The sequence below is a fragment of the Syngnathus floridae genome, chromosome 5, assembly GCF_059516105.1.
Source record: "Syngnathus floridae isolate MCC-2025c chromosome 5, RoL_Sflo_1.0, whole genome shotgun sequence".
Taxonomy (NCBI): domain Eukaryota; kingdom Metazoa; phylum Chordata; class Actinopteri; order Syngnathiformes; family Syngnathidae; genus Syngnathus; species Syngnathus floridae.
This window is the reverse complement of record NC_142417.1, coordinates 18,063,954-18,086,541: the sequence shown is the minus strand read 5'-3', so window position 1 is coordinate 18,086,541 and position 22,588 is coordinate 18,063,954. Positions and strand designations below refer to the sequence as shown.

Here is a 22,588-nt window from a genome sequence, read left to right as displayed (position 1 = left end):
GTGCCAAAACCACCAGTAAATGGTATACCGACCATGGCATTACTGTCCTCGATTGGCCTGCCAATTCCCCTGACCTGAACCCCATTGTTAGAGTTTTGCACACTCCAACTTATTTTGCAAGAACCAAACAGGAGTCAAGTAAGTCATTTTAAGCACCTGCAGGTGGAGAGTCCATTCGTCGCTGTGCGTACAGCGATGTTCGAATGCAGGCCTCTTGCAGGAGCATTTTATTGAGAGAAACAAAGTGGGGGTTGAGAGTCGTGGTCAGAGTAGACAAATGGCCAAAGCCCCTGGCCTGCTGATCAAAGCACAGCAGGGGGTCTTTCACGAAGTTGTGTGAACAAAACAACTTTGATTGCTTCCTCTGCAGCTAGTCAATCAGTTCAAAAGATCTTAGCACTTTGTTCTACTACTTTTGTTAAGACAGGACAAGCGAGTTTAATTATTACAGGTTACATTCCAACATAAGCATAGGATCAAACTAATCTATCAACCCTAACACCCATAGATAACTTGTGGGGTATTGTGGAGAAGAAGCTGAAAGACACCAGACCCAACAATCCAAATGAGCTAAAGGCTGCTATTGAAGCATCCTGGGCATCCATAACACCTCCAGCAATGCCACAGGCTGATTGCCTCCATGCCACGCTGCAATATTATAATAATGAAAGGCTTGCAATATTTCAGTTGATTTGTAATGAATCCAGAATGTTAGGGTTTTCCAGGTCATCTTTATCATAGGATTATGTTGGAATGTAGACTATAATGATTAACCAATCTTGTCTTGCTCTCACGACGCAGTAGAATAAAGTGGTTGCATTCTCTGCTTGATTGACCAGCTGCAGAGGAAGCAATCAAAGTTGTTCTGTTTCCCACAACATCGTAAAACACCCCCTGCTCTGATCTTACCGGAGGCCGGGGGTTCACCAAACCTGTCAACTCTCAACCCCCACTCTGTTTCTCTTAATAAATATCTTCTTGCAGGAAGGAGAGTCCAGAGCTCTATTCGAACATCGCTGCACGCACAGCGACGAATGGACTCTCCACCTGCAGGTGTCCAAAAGGACTTACTTGTCTCCCGTGTGGTTCTTGCAAGATAAGTTGGAGTGAGCAAATCTCTAACATTTTGGTGCCGAAACCCGGGATCCCTCATACCCGCTATCTGGCTGACGAAGGAGGACGTGCAGCATTGTCGACAAGCCAGTGTCCATTAGGAGGACCTGGAGAAGAAAGTCCTGGGAAGAGAATTCTTCGCTGGGCCAGCATCTTAGGTCTGCCTTCGTCTGACAGAGGTGGATTGACGGGACCCGGCAGTGCAACGAACCAGGTGACAAGTAAGTTAAAGGCCTGAAGTTGTGTTGTGTTGTTAAACGCGTAACACGTAGAGGTGCACGAGAGCCAGCTTGGGTTCAAGTCCCAGTGGAATGAACAGGCTAAGAAAAGCAGAGCTTCTTTTTCGTTCATCGAAGAAGTGTGTAGACTCTTTTGTTGTCTGTTTGTCCGAGCTGAGGGATCTGGCTTGGGTTAGAGTCCCAGTGGAAGGAACGTGCTAAGAAACACGGAGCTTCTTTTTTGTTAATCAAAGAAGGGCGTAGATTTTTCTTTGTATGTTTTTCCAAGCCAAAGAATAGCTTGGGTTCAAGTCCCAGTGGAAGAAACGGGCTAAGAAAAACAGAGCTTCTTTTTCTTAATTGAAGAAGGGAGTAGATTTTTTCTTTTGTCCGTTTTTCCAAAGCTGTTTGGGAGGGTTTTACACCCATCCCTGGATAGGCCTAAAAAAGCGCTGGAGTTAGTGTGATTGAGTGTGTGACTGGTAGGATAAATTGACTAAAAAGCAGTTCTAGCGTTGATACAGGCTAGTAATCCGTTGAAAGGTCAATTTAAACCTGCATTGAGGATCCTCAAAGAAAAAATTTGAAAAAAAAATTGTAAAACCTTAAACGACTAAAATTAAGATAGGAAATAAGAACGGTAAATCTCTTGCTCTGCTCTTCTTTGAGATGAGAGGTTCATGGCAAGTAGATTTCTTAATTGTATGCAATAGATGCTGAAGTGGAAGAAAATGTGTGGAATACACGGAAATTTGAAATGTGGAAGAAGTGGTAGAAGTGCTAGAGTGTGGTTGAAATCTTCACAAAGAGATGAGAACGAACTCAAGAGACAAAAGCTAGAAAGATGAAAACTGATGAGGTCACAAGTGTTTTTCAGACCAGGAGACAATAAGGCCCCTGTGAGCGGGTGCAAGGCCGCAGCTCAAGCCGCGGCTCAAGCGAGGGGCAAGAGGAGTTTAATAATAATAATAATAATACTAATGAGGTGGCAAATTACAAATGACAAGAGATCAATTTGTGTTACACTAAATTAAAATATGCAAATCAAGTGATAAAGAAATGCAACTTGCTTCTAGAAGATAAATAAATAAAATTAGAATGTGCTGTCCTCGTGTGCATGGGAGGGACCAGCTCATGATCGACCACAGGAAATGGCCAGCCTGTGACGAATCATTGTTGCTGAGACCTACCTTCCGCACGCGAGAGCTGTGCATGTGTGTGCGTATGTGTTAAAGTTAAAGTTAAAGTCCCAAATTGATGAAGATTGGCTAAACTTTTAGTATAAAGAAATTTGCTAGACTGTTGTCTATTCAATTTACACCGCAGAACAGAAACAATTTTGACAGATAAAAATGAGAGGAAAAGAGAGAAATCTGTTTGCGAGCAGAAACTAATCCACACTAGTGCATATTAAGTGTCGAGCCCACATGAGAAATTCGAAGAAAAAAAAAAACAAAAAACAACAGAACATGCTTTCAGGAATTGGACGGAGCTAAATTGTGAATTTAAGATTTTGCAATGCTACATTTAATAGGAATAATTGATTGGTTGTGTTATAAGATTATACAAAATTCTAAATGCAAGCTAAATCTGAGAGATTGAGTTCTTCAAATTTAAAAACAAAGAAAAAAATTCAGATTAATTTGCCAGTTGTTTGTTTTAGTTAAGTTTTTTTTGAATTGGTGGATTGTTCTACCAGGAAACCTGAGTTGAAAATGATATATGAATGTTGTGTGGTGAGCTTGGATGAATTGGGACCAATGTGATAGTATGACTTTTTTGGAGACTGAGTGAGATGCATATGATGAGCATTGATGAATGATTGCCTGAATGAAAGGTTGAATGGTTGAAGTCGTTGGAGACTACTATGGAAAATTAGTAGAGCGACTTTGATGAAAGAGTGATTTTGAGCAGGTTGAATGTTAGAAAGAAACACGTAGCTTTTGGATTGATAATTAACTAGAGAAAAAACTGGAGAACCAGTAACACATGTAGAAGATGTGTGAACTGAGAAATTGAGAAGCGTTTTGGAAAGAAAGTCAAATTAAATGATGATGGAATCGTATGTAGTAAAGAACGCATTCTCCCAAAAAGTTTGTCAAGGTGTGAGGCATGGGCGTTGCCAAGCCTCAAAAGGAGGGAGTGAGTAGGACAGATAGTGGAAGATAGTAATAATACAACACTTTATGACAATGAATTTTCGAATACATTTGGTGTTATACTGTGGTAAATTTTTTGTTCTGGTGTAGATATGTTAGCAACACGAGAGATTTAGAGGTTCAAAAGAAAGACAGTTAAAAGAAAACATTTTTGATTTGGACAATTGCAGGCTAACGGGAACATGAGAACGATAAGAACTACGAGGTGGGATCCAATTTCATTGGGGAGATTGAGAATTCACAGCACCATACTCTAAGTCACATTTTTGAGCAAGCATGACAATAACATGTGAGAGGTCAAGACATACAGATCAGGGCTTGATGTGGAAAGCAGACCTCGATGAGTTGATTTTCAATAATGATACTGAAGACAACATACTGTCCGATTAAATTGGAACTATAGATAAAATGTAGCTCAAAAAATAGGATGAGTTGCAGGATTTACGATATAAAAACGAGACCGCTGTTATTAGAAGAATTTGAAGTTTGGTAAACAAATGTTACCAGCAAATTGATGGAAGCAGCTACATTTGGAGATAGTCTTACAAGTTTGATGTCCCAGCCTGACATTCTCAGTGTCAGGGTCCCTGAAACCCAATCCGAAACTTCGCCTGCAGCCGTGAACAACTACAAAATGGTGCCTGCCTCTGAAGCACCTTTGACCTTTGGCGAAGGACAAGAAAAGACTGCTGTTGTGCTTGGAGGGCGACAAGTACACTCCGGAGGACAGACAACATCCTCGGGGACGAGAAAAGACAGTGAAAAGCGGAGGAACTCAAAATGATGAAAATTGACTCATTTGAACAAAGGACTCATTCAAGAATGATGGAATGGGTCGCTCAGTAGCAACAACAAAAGAACACCACTTGAGAGGGTGAAGTGCATCAAAAAGATATGGACTTGGAGTGTCCGACAACCAAATCGCACTCCTTGCTACGGCGTTACCAAATTTGGTGAAGCTTGGTTCAAAGTGGAAGGGAGGTTCATTGTGCACTGAGTTTGACAGAACTGAGGAGATTTGATAAATAAATAAATAAAAATTTGAAAAATACTAGGGCTACAGAGAAAAGCATTATAGTCAGAGATTGAACGGATTTGGATAAAACAAATAGGCTAAAACGGTAGGAAGAAGAGCAAGATCTGATATTTTGGCTCATCAAGCTTAAGACGTAGAGGTCGAGTTATATAAATTTTAGAACAGGACATTTGGCAGTCAGGAGGAAGCTAGGTTGCTCAATGTACCTACTCAATACAATAGTAAGGTTTTTTGTACCACAGTGGAGGTTGGATGGTCAGAAAGTTAGCTACGTTCAATTTTTGACATTCACACAATCATGCATAGGAGTCACACGGCGACAGTTAACAAGTCGATGACTGCAATAGGGGCCACCTACGACTGCACCGACATGAAAAAGTAGAAGCGAGAGAGCAGAGTATGGGATTATATGCTAAAACGTCTGCTATACAGTTACCGATAGGAGATTATATCAAAAGAAGCTACATGAGAGATGGATTAGAATCCCTTTGTTTGTGTGTTCTGTGTTTGTGCGTAATCTCTGTAAAATTGTCTGTTGTCGTTCGTCTGAACTTTGTATGCCGTTTTGTGTATGTGTGCGTGCAGATGTGTGGGTGTGTGTGTGCGCACACCCTGTGTGGGTGCGAGCGTGTGAGGAGAAAGAAGGCATGGGTAAGACAATCTCTTTTAAACCAGGAGGCAATAAATGGGAACGCCCCTGTCATAAATAGTCTTTGGTTAAAGGGAATCATTAGGAAGTGTTCAAACTCTTCCCGCAAACACTCCTATTTGCCAGTTAAATGGGCACGACAATTGACTACGAGAGTTGCAAACAACAGATGAAGAGCAGTCATTGGCAGATTATATGATCAGGACGCTCAAACTGTGTCAAAGACAAATTTACTGCCGCTTGATCTTTCCTCCTCACAGGTCGACAACCCCATCAATCCAGGAGACTGGGTCTTCATCAAGGTCATCAAAAGAAGGAACTGGGCCAGCCACGACGGAGGGACCATTCCAAGTCTTGCTGACTACACATGTTGCATCCAAGTTTGCAGGACCCACAAATGCATTAACGACGACAACATCACCGCTGTGTGCCAGGATGAGAGAGCCGTTTACAAGGTGTAGGGGCTCTACTACCAACATGGCTGCACCATCGGACGGGACCTACTTCATCCAGAAGTTCAGAGGCACTGCCTCACCTGCATCCTATGAGTGCACGTGCCTGTTCAGAACGGATCGTGGTTTTGTGGTCACAAGAGTTGTCCGATGCTGCCTGCCAACTGGACACGAGTGTGTGCGCCAGTGTGTGTGACAGACCTCACCTACAGACTAGAACATCATCAGCTGACGAAAACGCGAGCACATATACAACTTCTTAGACGTGACAGATGTGATAATGATAATGAGACGTGGATTGTGTAGATGCTGTTCTGTTGAGCATGCTTTACGGAAACTTGTTGATTTGACCATCAAATATGCTTCGCAAGTAATGGATATGCTGATGTACTGTTTTTTTGTTTTTCTTTTTGTTTTTTATTGATAGCATTCTGGTCGCCTTAGGCAACGGGACCGTGTAAGAATTTTCCTGCTAATAACATCTGGCCAGCAGGTTTTTCGCTTACACAATAAGTTTGATCTGGGGTATTAAGGTAATGCCTCATCTTCACTGGAAAGTGTTGCTATCGTTGTTTGTTGTTTTTTTATTTTTCCTATTCTTCTTTCTTCATTATACATATATATGTGTTTTTTTCTTACTTGTCTTTGTTGTTTGGGGTAGCATAATCATATGATAAAACAGGAGGGAGATGTTAGGGTTTTCCAGGTTATCTTTATCATAGGATTATGATGGACTGTAGACTATAATGATTAACCAATCTTGTCTCGCTCTCACGACGCAGTAGAATAAAGTGGTTGCATTCTCTGCTTGATTGACCAGCTGCAGAGGAAGCAATCAAAGTTGTTCTGTTTCCCACAACATCGTAAAACACCCCCTGCTCTGATTTTACCAGAGGCCGGGGGTTCACCAAACCTGTCAACTCTCAACCCCCACTCTGTTTCTCTTAATAAATATCTTCTTGCAGGAAGGAGAGTCCAGAGCTCTATTCGAACATCGCTGCACGCACAGCGACGGATGGGCTCTCCACCTGCAGGTGTCCAAAAGGACTTACTTGTCTCCCGTGTGGTTCTTGCAAAATAAGTTGGAGTGAGCAAATCTCTAACACAGAATGTATGACATTTTTGTTTTTTAAATTACATTACAGAAAATAAAGAACTTTATCACAATATTCTAATTTTCTGAGACAGTTCTGTATGTCTGTGTGCCATGTGATTGGCTGGCAAACAAAGACTGCTGGGATAGGCTTCAGCACACACAGCACCATCATGAGGATAAGCAGTTCGGAAGTTAAATATTATATTATTATAGTATATTAATTAATGGAATTAATGAAATAATACATTAAATATTTGCTTTTTTATTTATCGTCATGTACACATGCAAAATTTTTTTCTTGGAAAATTAATAAAAAATGCCCTAGTATTTGACTTATTGACTATTTCAGATTGAACAAAATACGTACTGTACAGTTCGTGCTTTGGTCACATAACGCTTGTTGGCACGAGTTGGTGTTGTTGTTTAGCGACTAGGTCGTGTGCAGTTGAGTCCAGAAAGCTTCACCGACGAGCCCACAAGATAATGGGGGTTCATGCTGAAGAGTTGTGTTCATGCGATAATAACCGTGTAAAAAGAGAGCTACTGTATTTGTTATTAATGGCCATCCTTTCGTTCACATTGATACGCTTTTGGGACACTTCTACCATGGGTTAAAAATTGTGTGTTTAAATACTGTTAATTTGTATATAATTTATTTTGGGTTCATTACTATTCATTTAAATGTTTGACACATCAAGCGCGGCATGGACTGTGCTTCAAGCTTTTGCTGTCCTGTATTTTCTATTTTTTCTGTGTGGTTTTATCTACTCTTTCAAAAAAATTTTGACAAATTGCTTCGGAACTTGGCTGCTTCGCATCTCGATGCTCCTTCTGGAACAAATCAGCGTTGAGTTTCTAATGTACTGTATTAGAACATCGTTAACAAGAAAGTAAATAAACTAGTTTTATAAATCGTATTTACAATATAAGTTGGGAGTCAAAACAATGTACTGAGCTGTGTGCTTTTCATGGCCTAGTAGTGAGTAACATCAGAAACATGGCCACTTCGTCTCAGTGAGCCTCTGGATGCGAGTTCAGGGCAGCTGCTAGTCTTCTCTGTGGTAGGGAGGAGACCAAAGTTCTCCTTACTCACTTATAAATACTGATATGCTTTGTTACCGTCATTTTAAAAATAAGTGTCCATTAAACAATTAAAGATCCACTGCATTATCGATGACATTGTTACATTAATATTGTATTACTTCTCTGCGTGTCCGTGTGTGCGCATGCATGAGTGCATATGTAGCTGTTGGTCACTTTTTCTCTTTATTTAACCACAAAACATCGTGAATATAACTAAAGTTGTATTAAAGTCTCTGTGGGATCTCTGTGGAACTGTTCCTTAGCATTAAGATAACAGAATGTCTGGTTATATATGACTGGATATGGCTGGACCACTGGTACATGAATATTTTAAACTTGTTTGCCTTGGATCCTTGGAAAAATGTCAAACATTAAAAGTTTTTAAATGCCTTTCAATTAAATTATCATTGGTGATAATTGTGATTGTATGCTCCATGTACAGCGTAGGTCCACCTCTGGAGTTAAATGCACCAGACCCACCAGACAAGCTCACTTGTGGTAATTGTATTTTGATGTTGTTGTTACCTGTCAGGCTTTATAAAAAGAAAAATGACAGCCTACAACAACAAGTGTCGCAAAAATCAGTAAAGGTAATGAAATGCTTTAAAGGAGGGACAATTAGGTCAAGGGGAACCTGTCAGGTCTTCTTTGTCTTTTTGTGAGGTCTGGAATCAACTTCGATTTTTTTTTTATACTTAGTCGTGTCTTTTGCTGTTTGCTTTTCTTTCCTACTTAATGTGGACAGATCAATAACTAAGATTTGTCTTATCACTGCCAAGTGGCACAAAGCGCAATTGCAACTATAATTTATCGTAACTCCTTGACAATTACAACAGCTCAGATGCACTGAATGGTTAATATACCCTTTAGGCCACAGGAACAAAGCAGAGATTATTTAATTAATTAAATTATTAATCTCAATAAAAACAATCCTAAATACTTTTTCGATACGGTGGCAAAGCTAACACTACGCCAGCCGACCTCCGATAGCTCCTTCCACTCAGCCGACGAAATTTTTCGCATGAAAGAATCAATCCATTAGGGATGAAATCAAGATGACCGTTCCAATCACTCAGTCAAGACCACCGATTACAGGCGCTGACGATCATGCAATACCTATCTCAAATTTTAAAAGCGTGTCCCTTGAAAGGCTTACACAATGGTTAGTGCAGCTATACAAACAACGTGTTTACTCGACCTGCTTCCAGCCAAACTCGTTCAAGAATTATTCCAGATTTTAGGACCGTCCTTCTTAAATATAATTAATCTGTCTGTCTCTGCTGGTATAGTGCCAACAGCCTTTAAAACCACCATCATTAAACCGCTATTTAAGCGACCAAATTTCGACCAGGACTGTCTCATTAATTATAGGTCGGTTTCAAATCTCCCATTCATAGCAAAAATTCTTGAAAAAGTAGTAGCGCAGCAGCTTATTGATTACATGGTCTACATAAATTTGAATCTTTTCAGTCTGGTTTTAGAGCTAATAATTCCACCGAGACAGCACTTGCTAAAGTGACTAATGATCTCCTCATAGCTATGGATTCAAACACCTCATCGATATTGTTACTACTCGATCTTAGTGCTGCCTTCGACACTGTAGACTTCAATATTTTATTAGAGTGCCTTAAAATCTTTGTTGGTATTTCAGGGTCAGCACTTCGCTGGTTTAATTCCTATCTGTCTGACAGGACCCACCGAGTGGTCCATGGCAATACGACCTCTGAGCTCAATAACGTTACGTGTGGTGTCCCGCAGGGATCGGTACTCGGACCAATACTCTTTAGTATTTATATGATTCTGTTGGGGATATAATACGTAAATACAACATTTGTTTTCAATGTTACGCAGCTGACACCCAGTTATACGTATATGCCGTTATCGATGACAAATCTGTGGGGCTGTTGTAATCTTGAGGCGTGCCTTGCAGAGAGTAAACAATGGATGTCTCTCAATTTCCTTCGTCTTAACCCAGATAAAACTGAGATGTTGATAATTGGTCCTGCTTGTTATCATCACTTATTTAAGGAAACCACTATAAATATAGATAAATGTACTCTCACTCATAGTGATACTGTAACTAATCTCGGGGTTATATTTGACCAAACGCTCTCCTTTCAAAAACACATTAAGAACATAACTAGATTTGCATTTTTTTCACCTTTTCTTTCAACTTGTAATGCGGAAACTATTATACGTGCGTTTATTACGTCACACCTTGACTACTGTAACGCATTATTCTCTGGTCTTCCTAAGTCCAGTATTAAAAGTCTACAGTTAGTACAAAATGCTGCGGGGAGACTGCTTTCACGGACAAGAAAATTAGATCACATTAACCCAATATTAGCCAACTTACATTGGCTCCCGGTCCATTAAGATGTGAATTCAAGGTTCTTCTATTAACCTATAAATCCTTGTATGGCTTGGCACCTTCGTATCTCATCAACCTAGTTGTTCCTTACGTTCTGTCCCATAACCTCCGCTCGCAAAACGGTACTCTTTTAGTGACCCCGATGTCTGCAGGGTCTAGAGCATTTTCTATTTGGGCTCCAGAGCTTTGGAATGCCTTACCGATAGATATTAGAACTGCTACCTCAGTAGAAACATTTAAGACACGATTAAAGACACATTTTTATGACATGGCCTTCAATTAACCTGTGGTGGCCAATTCATCTGGAGTTTGTGTTTTCGCCATCCACCCCCCACCCCTCCCTAGCTAGGGAGGTGGTTAGGTGACACCTAAACTGAAAACAGCTGTCTGGAATTCTCGTGGACCAATCGGGATGAGGGAACTGCCGCGGATTACCACCCTCGAAGACACTGCCAGGACACCTCCTGCAGCTCTTCACTTTGAATTGGACATCCACTTTTTCTTTAGATTGTTTCATATGATGTGTTCTATTTGCCCTCTCTGCATCATTGCAGCCTAGTCATCCTGAAAGGGCGATCCTCCCATCTGTGGTCTCTTCTCAAGGTTTCTCATTTTTCCCCCAGTAGTTTTTTTTTGAGTTTTTCCTTGCCCTCCTGGGAGTTTAAGATCAGGGGATGTTTGAGAATAACTGTCAATTTTTGTACATGTGAAGCCCTTTGAGACTTGCTTGTGATTTAGGGCTATATAAATAAACTTGACTTGACTTTTACCCAGCCCACTCGTCTGTTTCTGCTGCCCAAGGTTGGCCCATGGGCAGTGCAGCCGCATTGCTAAGAATCACTGATTTAGGCGTTTCAAATATGAACTTATGGACACCAGAATGAAAAAATATCTGGCTACGCCCCTGTTTAAAATTGGATGTTTTACATTGTAATTCAAATAGACCATTGATTGAACCTTGAAAGTCTGGATGGCTTGTTGATGTGTCATTCCTTGGAGAGACTCTCTGTTTACCTCCAGAATCTCATCTCCTATGTAAAAAAAAGAACACAATAAATACAGATTTCAATTAATACAGTTAACATCACTATATATACATTTTTTTTTTGTCTTTTTACAAGTACTGTACTGTATACAGTTAACGTGCACAATACAGTGGATCACAAAATGATCACACAACAAAATCCAATGCTAATGTGGTGGAACTCGGACTGTCACCCAAAATTAAAATCTCTTCCCAGGCCAGCTGAGAGACAGTCTGTCCAGCGTGTCCTGGGTCGCCCGCGTGGTCTCCTGCCGGTGGGACATGCCCTGAACACCTCCCCAGGGAAGCATCCAGGAGGAATCCTAATGAGATGCCTGAGCTACCTCATCTGGCTTCTTTCAACGTGAAGGTGCAGCGGCTCGACTATGAGTCCCTCGCGGATGACCGAGCTTTTCACCTCATCTCTAAGGGAGAGTACGGACACCCTGCAGAGGAAACTCATTTCAGCCCCTTGTATCCGGACTTTTGTTCTTTGGGGACTATGGTCTCAGTTTTTTGCTGATTTTCATCCCAACTGCTTCACACTCAGCTGCGAATCACTCCAGTGTGAGTTGGGGATCACAGCTTGAAGAAGCCCACAGTACTACATCATCTGAAAAAAGCAGATATGCTCCTGAGGCTGCCAAACCCTCAATGCCTTAGCCTAGCCTAGAAATTCTGCCCATAAAAGTTATTGACAACATATAGTGATCCTTCATTTTTCGCGAAGTAGAAACGGTACAATAGATTTAGAAATTTAAGTCCAGATGCACTGAAATTTTCAACACAGTGTTTCTTGTTGGCCACGAGAGGACATGGGTCAAGTCAATTAGAAGACGCCTTAGCCCCAGCTGTTCCACTAAGTGTCGGTTGTCTTGGTTTCTGTCTGTGTGCTCGCCCCTCCCTTCCTGTGTGCCCATGATGAGTTTGATTATTCCCACCTGCCTCTTGTTACCTGTCGTGTATATAAGTCCTGTCTGCCCCTCACTCCCGGTCGGATTGTTGTGTGTTAATGTCATGATTCTTTTGTCTCACGTCTCAGTTCAGTTTCTGTGGTTGACTTTGTTAGTAAGTTACGCCAGTTTACCGAGTCTGTTAGTGTCAATAAACCCTGGTCCAAGCTGCACTTGGTCGCCCTGCTCCATCCGTTTCGTGACAATTCACTCATCATTATTACTGTGAAATGTAGCAAGAAAGTCTAGAGTATTGTTTTACAGGGACACGGCATCCAGGTTTGGAGATCGCAGCCGAGAACGAGGCTGCCAACCACCTAAGAACAGACTCTGGGGTCATGAATCAGCCAAGGCCATGCGGCCTCACACCCCACAACATTGTTAGCTAGCTAATCAGCGTTGCTACAGCCACAATCACCCCTCCCTTTAGTTTAGCAACGCCTCTTGTAACCAGTGCAACCCAAAATAAAAAGAGAAGGTAGCGGAAGAGGAGTCCAGAATTGGTAGAGGACTGTAACTGGGCCTTCTACGGAATTCTCCTTGCGAGCAAAAGGAATACTGGTTGTCTTTTCCTCTTCTTTCAGTGTATAAAATATGGTACTTAGACCTGACACAATGTAACCGTGGTCACCTGCCGCGTGTTTCGTGTTTTGTATTTAAGTCCTGTCTGCCCCTCACTCCCCGTCGGATCATTGTGTTGTTGTTGTCCTAATGTCTTCACGTCCTTTGTGTCACGTCCCTGTCGGTTAGTCCTCTAGTTATTTTGTTAAGTCATGTCAGTTTGCCGAGTCTGTCTTTGAGTTCTCCAATAAACCCTGGTCCAAGCTGCATTTGGTCGCCCTGCTCCATCCGATCCGTGACACAAGTAAATTACATTAGACCTAAAGTTGCTCGGAGTGTTGGGATATTGGGGAAAATTAAAGGTATCTTAAATCACAATTGTATGCACACACTGTACTGCACACTGGTATTACTGTCTCTTTCCTATTGTGTGGAGGTGTGGGGAGCACTGTACAGTTATCCCTCGTTTATCGCAGATAGTTGATTCCAAGACCATCCGCGACAGGTGAAAATCCACAATGTAGAGAAAATATATTGTTGCAATACAAAATACTTTTATGAACCTTTATTGTAGTTTTATACACTTTGTTTTTTTAAACACAGTTTTTTTCTATTTCAAAACACTTTTGTAAAAATTTCAAAGTCAAAGTGACTTTCAGAAACATTCTTATTTTTTATAAAAAAAATATTGTTACAATATCCACACAACGGTTTTATGAATCTTTAATGAAGTGTAAACGTGTCAGGCTCCTCTCTGCCAGCGCAAGGGCATCTGCACAAGACTTTTATAATTTTAAACATTTTAAAGTGTGTTAGGGTTGATAGATTACTTTGATCCTATGCTTATGTTGGAATGTAACCTGTAATAATTAATTAAAACTGTCTTAACAAAAGTAGTAGAACAAAGTGCCAAGATCTTTTGAACTGATTGACTAGCTGCAGAGGAAGCAATAAAAGTTGTTTTGTTTACACAATTTCGTGAAAGACCCCCTGCTGTGTTTTGATCAGCAGACCAGGGGCTTCGGCCCCATCCTGTCTATTCTCACCCCCACTCTCAACCCCCACTCTGTTTCTCTCAATAAAATGCTCCTGCAAGAGGCCTGAGTCAGACTTCATTCGATCCTCGCTGTCCACACAGCGACGGATGGACTCTCCACCCGCAGGTGCTTAAAATGACTTATTTGTCTCCTGTTTGGTTCTTGCAAAATAAGTTGGAGTGTGCACAACTCTAACATTTTGGTGCCGAAACCCGGGATCCTCATACCCACCATCTGACCGGCGAAGGGAGACAGGCTGTACACCGTCGACGGGCCAGCGTCCATTGGGAGGAACTGGTAAAGAAAGACCTGGGAAGGAAATTCTTCACTGGGCCAGCATCTTTGGTATGCCTTCGTCTGACAGAAGTGGATTGACGGGATCCGGAAGTGCAACGAACCAGGGGACAAGTAAGTTAAAGCGCTAAAGATACGGCTTTGGTTTGTCCGAGCTCCAAGATACGGCTTTGGTTTGTCTGAGCTATGAGATATGGCTTTGGTTTGTCCGAGCTATGAGATACGGCTTTGGTTTGTCCGAGGTATGAGAATACGGCTTTGGTTTGTCCGGGCTATGAGAATACGGCTTTGGTTTTTCCAAGCCATGAAACAGTTGGGATTCTAGTCCCAGTGGAAGGAACGGGCTAAGAAAAAACAGAGCTTCTTTTTTACTAATTGAAGAAGGGCGTGGATTCTTTTTTTTGTCCGTTTTTCTAAGCTGTTTGAAAGGGTTTTATACCCATCCTGAATAGGCCTAAAAATAAAAAGCGCTTGAGTTTGTGTGGTTGAGAGTGTGACTGGTAGGATAAATTGACTTAAAAGCAGTTCTAGCATTGATCCACGGCAATAACACAGGCTAGTAATTTGTTGAAAGGACAATTTAAACCTGCATTGAGGATCCTCAAAGAAAAAATAAATAAATAATAATATTTTTAGAAAAAAAAATCGGAAAAGCTAAAACTACTAAAATTAAGATGGAAAATAAAAATGGTAAATCTCTAGCTCTTGACGAAGATGAGAAGTACATGGCGAGTAGATTTCTTAATTGTATGCAATACATGCCAAAGTGGAAGAAAAAGTATGGTGTAGAAGGGAAGTTGAAAGTTGAAGTGTGGAAGATAGTGGTTGAAGTTTTGGAGGACAGTGTCGCTAGGAAGGTAGGACTGAAAAAGAAAGAAAAAGAGAGAATTGTATTGTGCTAGAGTGTGGTTGAAAGCTTCACAAAAAAGAAGAGAACAAATCCAAAAGACAAAAGATAGAAAGTTGAAAAGTGATGAGGCCGCCATTCAATTGAGATTTGAAAAAGAATTCTGGGTACATAGTGGCATCCCATTATATGATGCAGATGAGAGTGCTTATCAGAAACATCTTAAAATTGCGCTCCTCACTGGTTTCCCCCCTGACTTAGGCAATTGGGTGAGGAAACACTTGGTGGAAGCGGACACTGCTTGGTTTACAAAAAAAACATGCAGTGGCCCAGAGACGCTGACAAAGGGATTGAGAAAGGCAAAAGTTCTGATGTATTTCATCTGGATGATGATAATGATCTGAATGAAGATAAAACAATCTTCTTCCAAAGTTCCCAAAGGGGCAGAGGAAGAGTTGGATACCAACAAGGTCGCAAGCCACCATTCAAATCAAAACCCCCATCAGATTCAGACAACTGTTGGAACTGTGGGAGACAAGGACACTTTGCACGAGGGTGTCATTTTGCAGAACAATACCAATCAAAGGGTGGAGGAAGGGGCAGAGGAAAAGCCAAATTTTCAGCATGACTAGATTCCCCCCCTTGTTCTCCTGTGCTCCCACGGAGGAAGAGATAGTGGAAATCCATGCAGCACGGGACATTTTGAATGCATTAAAAGAAAAACCATATGTTACCTTAAACATTGGAGGAAGTGAAGTAGCGTTTTTGTGTGATACCGAGGCTTGTAAAACAGTAATAAAATTATTAGAGCTCCTGTCCATACAAGAAGTATGACAATGCTGTTTGTATGCCCAATGACAAATGACTAGAGATCAAATTGTGTGTGTACACTAAAGTTAAAATTTGCAAATCAAGTGGTAAATAAATACAACTTGCTTCTAAAAGATAAATGAAAAATTAGAATGTGCTGTCCTCGTGTGCGTGGGAGGGACCAGCTCATGATCGACCACAGGAAATGGCCAGCCTGTGACGAATCATTGGTGCTGGAACCTACCTTCCGTGCGCGAGAGCTGTGCATGTGTGTGCGTATATGTTAAACTGATGAACATTGGCTAAAGTTTTAGTATAAAGAAATTTGCTAGTCTTTGGTCTATCCAATTTGCACCGCAGAACAGAAACAATTAGGAAAGATAAAAATATGAGAAGAAGAGAGAAATCCGTTTGCGAGCAAAAACTGATCCACACTAGTGCATGTTAAGTGTCAAGCCCTCATGAGAAATTGGAGAGAAAAAAAAAAAAAAAACGACAGAACATGCTTTCAGGAATTGGAAGACGAGAATTGTGAATTTAAGATATTGTAATGCTACATTTAATAGGAATAATTGATTGGTTGTGTTATAAGATTATACAAACTTCTATATGCGAGCTAAATATGAGCAATTGAGTTCTTTAAAATTAAAAACAAAGAAAATTTCTGAATAATTTGCCAGCAGTTTTTTTTGTGTTGAGTTTTTTTTTGGATTGGTGGATTGTTCTATCAGGAACGTTGAGTTGAAAATGGTATACGAATGTTGTGTGGGGGGCTTGGATGAATTGGGACCAATGTGATAGACAGACTGTGTGTGAGATGCAAATGAGCATTGACGAATGATTACCTGAATGAAAGGAAAATACAGGTTGAATGGTTGAAGTTGTTGGTGACTGCTATGGAAGGTTGGTAGAGCGACTTTGAAGAAAGAGTGATTTTGAGTAAGTTAAATGCTGAGAAAAAAACGGATGTTTTTGGATTGATGAAAAAAAAACTGGAGAACCTGTAACACATGCAGGAGATGTGTGAACTGGGAAATTGAGAAGCGTTTTGGGAAAAAAAAGTCAAATTAAATGATGATAGAATCATATGTCGTAAAGCACACGTTCTCCCAAAAGATTTGTCAAGGTGTGAGGCATGGGTGTTGCCAAGCCTCGGAAGGAGGGAGGGAGTAGGACAGATAGTGAAAGATAGTAAAACTACAACACTTTATGACATATGGATTCTCTAATACATGTGGCGTCATACCATTAAGTTAACATTTTCTCAAGCTTTTCAAAGTTTTGCTGTAAACAATTGGAAGATTATTGAAAAATGACTAAAGAAGCTATGAGGAAGTGGTGTATGTGTTTGGAAGCGCACACGCTTATGCGCTTACCTGGCTAATCAACATTTGTTTGACTGATCAGAGGAACCATTTGCTACAGGATTTAACATCCATTCACCCAGCCCAAATCCGACCAAGACCAGAGCGTCTCTTTTAAAACAGGAGGCAATAAATGGGATAGCCCCTGTCATAAATGGTCTTTGGTTCGGAAGAATCATTAGGAAGAGCTGAAACTCTTCCTGCAAACACTCCTATCTGCCCATTTCAAAAAGGGCAGTAAAATTGACTACAAGAGTTACAAAAGGCAGATGAAGAACAGTCCTTAGCAGATTACATCATCAGAACGCTTAGACTGATAAAGGTGTCAAATGCAAATTTACTGCCGCCTGATCTTTCCTCCTCACAGGTCGACAACCCCATCAGGCCAGGAGACTGGGTCGACATCAAGGTCATCAAAAGAAAGAACTGGGCCAGCCCACGGTGGGAGGGACCATTCCAAGTTTTGCTGGCTACCCCCACCGCAATAAAGATTTCTCAACGGCCCAGCTGGATTCACCTCAGCCACTGCAAGTTGCAGAGAGTGCTGGACCCCTAATTCGGAGTGGTGGGGAAGGCTGACTACAAAGGGGCCTCATCATTTAGGGTGGGGCGTCTCAATGTTGGTGAAGAATCCATCGATCCCCACTCCGCTAGGTGAGGGGATGTCCCGGTGTCTCTGCCATCCTAGTAGCAACGGGGCTCCATATGCCAGATGGATCCTCTGCTGCGTTGTGGTTGGAGCGTGCTATGGTCTATGGACTCATCTGAACAGACCAAGTCACAATGTTGACCGTGGAAAACGATGGTCACACGATGAGAACTTTGAGGACTGGTCATGGGACCCCAAAAACCCCTACAAAACCAACACTTGGTACCGGTACGTCAAGTTCACTGTGAGATCACACACAGGAGGGTTGCTATGTGTGTTCCAAACTTCCTCCTTCCTCTACACAAGTTCACTTGGAGGCCAGAGCAATGAATGTCACTGAAGCTAAATGTATGGCATCCATGGGAGGAGTTGGACATAAACACCGTGCTGTCACAGTCAGTGATGCCGACCCTTCCCGCCCTGGACTTGCGGAAGGTACCTGTGATCAGCTTTTCTGGACAAATCTCAATGTGGCTGTTAAAGGACGAACATTGGCGCAGGTGGCCTACACAGACCGGCCACCTGGAGTGAACTATACGTGTTACATACAAGGAAATGAGACCCACGAATGCATTGACAGCGACTGCTCTCCATGAGGAAACTGGATGGGAGCTTTGAACATCACCGCTGAGTGTCAGGATAAGAGAGCCATTTCAGGTGGTGAGGGCTCTCCGACCAACATGCCTGCACCATCAAACGGAACATACTTCATAAAGAATGGCTGGTGGCTTTGTGGTCACAAGGTTTATCCGATGCTTCCCGCCAACTGGACAGCAGTGTGTGCACGAGTGTGGGTGACAGACCACACCTACAAGATACAACATCATCAGGTAACAAAAGCACACAACTCTTCTGGACGTCGACGCAGGGCAATTGCAACCTTTGACCCCCACGACCCTGTCTGGGCTGCGAATGTTCCAGACGATCATAAAGTATGGTCCGTTAAAGTTGTTCATGCACTTTTTCCTTGGATCGGAGTTGGAAAACAATCTCCCTTCATCGAGACACTGAACTATCGTTTTCAATCCTTTGTGAATCTCTCACTGCAAGTCAACAATGGACAAAATAGAGTGATTTAGGCTATCAGGCTGATGGTCTTGCAAAACAGGATGGTTCTGGACTTGATGACTGCAGCACAAGGTGGTGTGTGCCACATAATTGGGACTTCCTGTTGCACATACATTCCAGGAGATAACGACACGCACATCAAAGATGCCATGGACTCATTGAAGAATTTACAGCAGGCCATGGCGGAGGATAAAATCCCACATCAATGAGATTTCTTTTCATGGCTTTTCTCTGGTGCTTGGTTGCAGTTGCTGTTGAAACTTGTGACTCCTGTGCTTGCTGTGCTGGTATTGTTGTGCTTATTTACGACCTGTGTTATCCCATGTTTGAAGTCTGCTGTGACAAGGGTTGTATCTTCTACCATGGCACAAGTGCATATACAACTTCTAGGACATGACGGATTGGATGACTATAATGTGCTGCGAAACGTGGATTGCATAGATGCTGTTTAGCTCAGCATTATTTTACGGAAACCTGATGATTTGACGATCGAAAATGCCTTGCAAGTGATGGGTACAATGATGTATTGTTTCTGTGTTGTTCTTTTTCTTTTTATTATTTTTTTTATTGATAACATTCTGGTCGCCTAAGGCAGAGGGACCGTGTGAGGCTTTTCCTGCAATTATCTGGCCGCAGGTTTTTCACTCATACAATAACTTTGGACTGGAGTATTGAGGAAAAAGAAACTCAACTTCACTAGAAATTATTGCTGTCATTGTGTTTTCCTAATTGTGTTTGATTGATCAGGGTTAACATAATTATATGATAATAAGAAGGGATATGTTAGGGTTGATGGATTAGTTTGATCCTATGCTTATGTTGGAATGTAGCCTGTAATAATTAAACTCGCTTGTCCTGTCTTAACAAAAGTAGTAGTCCAAAGTGCTACTAAGATCTTTTGAACTGATTGACTAGCTGCAGAGGAAGTAATCAAAGTTGTTTTGTTTACACAACTTCGTGAAAGACCCACCCTTCGGCCCCATCCTGTCTACTCTCACCCCCACTCTCAACCCCCACTCTGTTTCTCTCAATAAAATGCTCTTGCGAGAGGCCTGAGTCAGACTTCATTCGATCATCGCTGTCCACACAGCGACAAATGGACTCTCCACCTGCAGGTGCTTAAAAGGACTTACTTGTCTCATGTTTGGTTCTTGCAAAATAAGTTGGAGTGGGCACAACTCTAACAAAGTGTATACGTGTCACGGCTCCGCTCTGCTCTCGCTGTTTTGGCGGGTTGACACGCCCCTGCAGCCTAGCGTGAGGTCATCCGCACAAGACTTTTGTCATTTTATTTTTAAACACTTTATTGTATTTTCAAACATTTTGAAGTGTAAACGTGGCCCGGTTCTGCTCTTGCCGTGCTGACGCGCCCTCGCGGACCAGCGCGAGGGCATCAGCACAAGACTTTCATAATTTTATTTTCAAACACTGTATTTTTACATTTTTTAAACGTTTTAAAGTATCCAGTAATCCCTCGCTACATCACAGTTCATTTATCGCGGCTTCAGTACATCGCGGATCTTTTTTCTAAATTAAAAAAAACATCAAAAATTCAGAATACAACTTCTACATTGAGGAATTATGGCACAAAAGTTGCCCACACGCCAGCAGAAGGCAGGGAGTGCCCACACAATTGCAGTACGTATAATAATAAAAGAGTTTTAAAAACACATTTACAGTATGTACACTTGTACCTTGTTATAAAAGTGTTGTTATAGTTCTAAAACATATTTACAGGATGTATACTTTAGCTACATCTACATGTTACACACGCACACGCACGCACACACACACACACACTCACATACACACACACACACACACACACACACTCACACACACAGTATACATGTATTTCTTGTATGCACATATTATATACATAGTATATTTGTTTTATGCATGTGTTTCTTGTATGCACATATTCGTTGCATGCATATAGTTTTTGTACGCATATATTTCTTATATGCATGTATTTCTTGTTTGTATGCATGTATATATATATACATGCATACAAAAAAAATGATTTGTAACAATTTGCCTTACTGTTTGTTTGTTTGTTTGTTTGTTCGTTTTCTGTCAGGATAAATAATATGGAAGATAAATGTTACCCTCTTTTAGGCGTCCATCAGCAGCTGCAGCACCATGTGCAAAAATGGTCTTCACAAAAATTCCCATTTGACCACGAGCTGAATCCTGGCCACCAACAATGCTGAATCCTAGGCCCTATGAAATTAAAATGCCAAAATAGTTACAATATAAATAGCAAACACATACACATTGTAAATGGAGTTTACAAATTGTGGTTTTATACGTATTATTTCAGTTTTATATATATTATATGGTTAATTTTATATGTACGTTTACAGGACTGTCTCAGAAAATTTGAATATCGTGATAGAAAAACAAAAATGTCACATTCTGGACTCATTACAAATCAACTGAAATATTGCAAGCCTTTTATTATTTTAATATTGCTTATTATGGCTTACAGTTTAAGAAAACTCAAAAATCCTATCTCAAAATATTAGAATATTTCCTCAGACGAAGTAATAAAAAAAAGATTTATAACAGCAAAACAAAATCAAATATCTGAAAATGTCCCTTATTGCACTCAGTACTTGGTTGGGAATCATTTTGCACGGATTACTGCATCAATGCGGTGTGGCATGAAGGCAATCAGCCTGTGGCATTGCTGAGGTGTTATGGATGCCCAGGATGCTTCAGAAGCGGCCTTTAGCTCATTTGCATTGTTGGGTCTGGTGTCTTTCATCTTCTTCTTCACAATACCCCACAAATTGTCTATGGGGTTCAGGTCAGGGGAATTGGCAGGCCAATCGAGGACAGTAATGCCATGGTCAGTACACAATTTACTGGTGGTTTTGGCACTGTGGGCTGGTGCCAGATCATGCTGGAAAATGAAATCATCATCTCCGTAGAACTTTTCAGCAGACGGAAGCATGTACTCTGCATTTACTCTGGACTTGATAAAACACAGTGGACCAACACCAGCAGCTGACGGCTCCCCAAACCATCGCTGACTGTGGGAACTTCATACTGGATTTCAAGCAACTTGGATTTTACTCCTCTCCAGTCTCTCTCAAGACTCTGGCGCCTTGACTTCCAAAGGAAATACAAAACTTGCTTTCGTTTCAAATGAGGACTTTGGACCACTCTGCAACTGTCCAGTGCTTCTTTTCCATAGCCCAAGTCAGACACTTCTTCCGTTGTCTTGAGTTCAGAAGTGGCTTGACCATGGGAATACAGCTATTGTAGCCCATTTCCTGGACAGGTTTGTAAACAGTGGCTTTTGACTCCAGCTTCAGTCCACTGACTTGGAAGCTCCCCCAAATTCTAGAAGCGACTCTTCACAATGCTGTTAAGGCTGCGGTCATCTCTCTTGGTTTCCTGCCACATTTCTCCAGATCAGCAGTCTTCCCCATACTTGTGATTTAGTTTACTGAACCAAGCTGAGTGTTTTTCAAGGCTCAGGAGTTAATTAGATGATTCAAGTGATTAGTTGAATACCCTACTAGTATACATTTTCATGATATTCTAATATTTCAGATAGGATATTTTGACAAGGATCCTGAGGATTTGAATCAGTGTGTTGCAGTGAGGATGCATCTAAAACAGGCTGGATAGTCCCTTCGAGGACCGGACTCGGTGAACTCTGCATTACATTATGAAAATCCTTGAGGGCTTCATAATTCTGGGAACACATTTTGTAAGTCTATTAAAAAAAAAAAAAAAACTATAGCAGGTTTCAGATCATGTCTTACAATTGTTAATCATGTACCTCTTGTG

At 41.3% G+C, this 22,588-nt stretch overlaps 1 protein-coding gene across 1 annotated transcript in view; it reads right to left on the bottom strand.

Moving 5' to 3' along the window:
• The window catches only part of pdzd2 (PDZ domain containing 2), a 293,772-nt gene that overhangs the window by 135,030 nt on the left and 136,154 nt on the right, over positions 1 to 22,588 (bottom strand). The window contains exons 10-11 of the mRNA XM_088374954.1: positions 20,893 to 21,007; positions 11,135 to 11,208 (exon numbers count right to left, since the gene is read on the bottom strand). Of these exons, the coding sequence (XP_088231080.1) occupies positions 11,135 to 11,208; positions 20,893 to 21,007 (189 nt within the window). The remainder of the gene's footprint in view (positions 1 to 11,134; positions 11,209 to 20,892; positions 21,008 to 22,588) is intronic.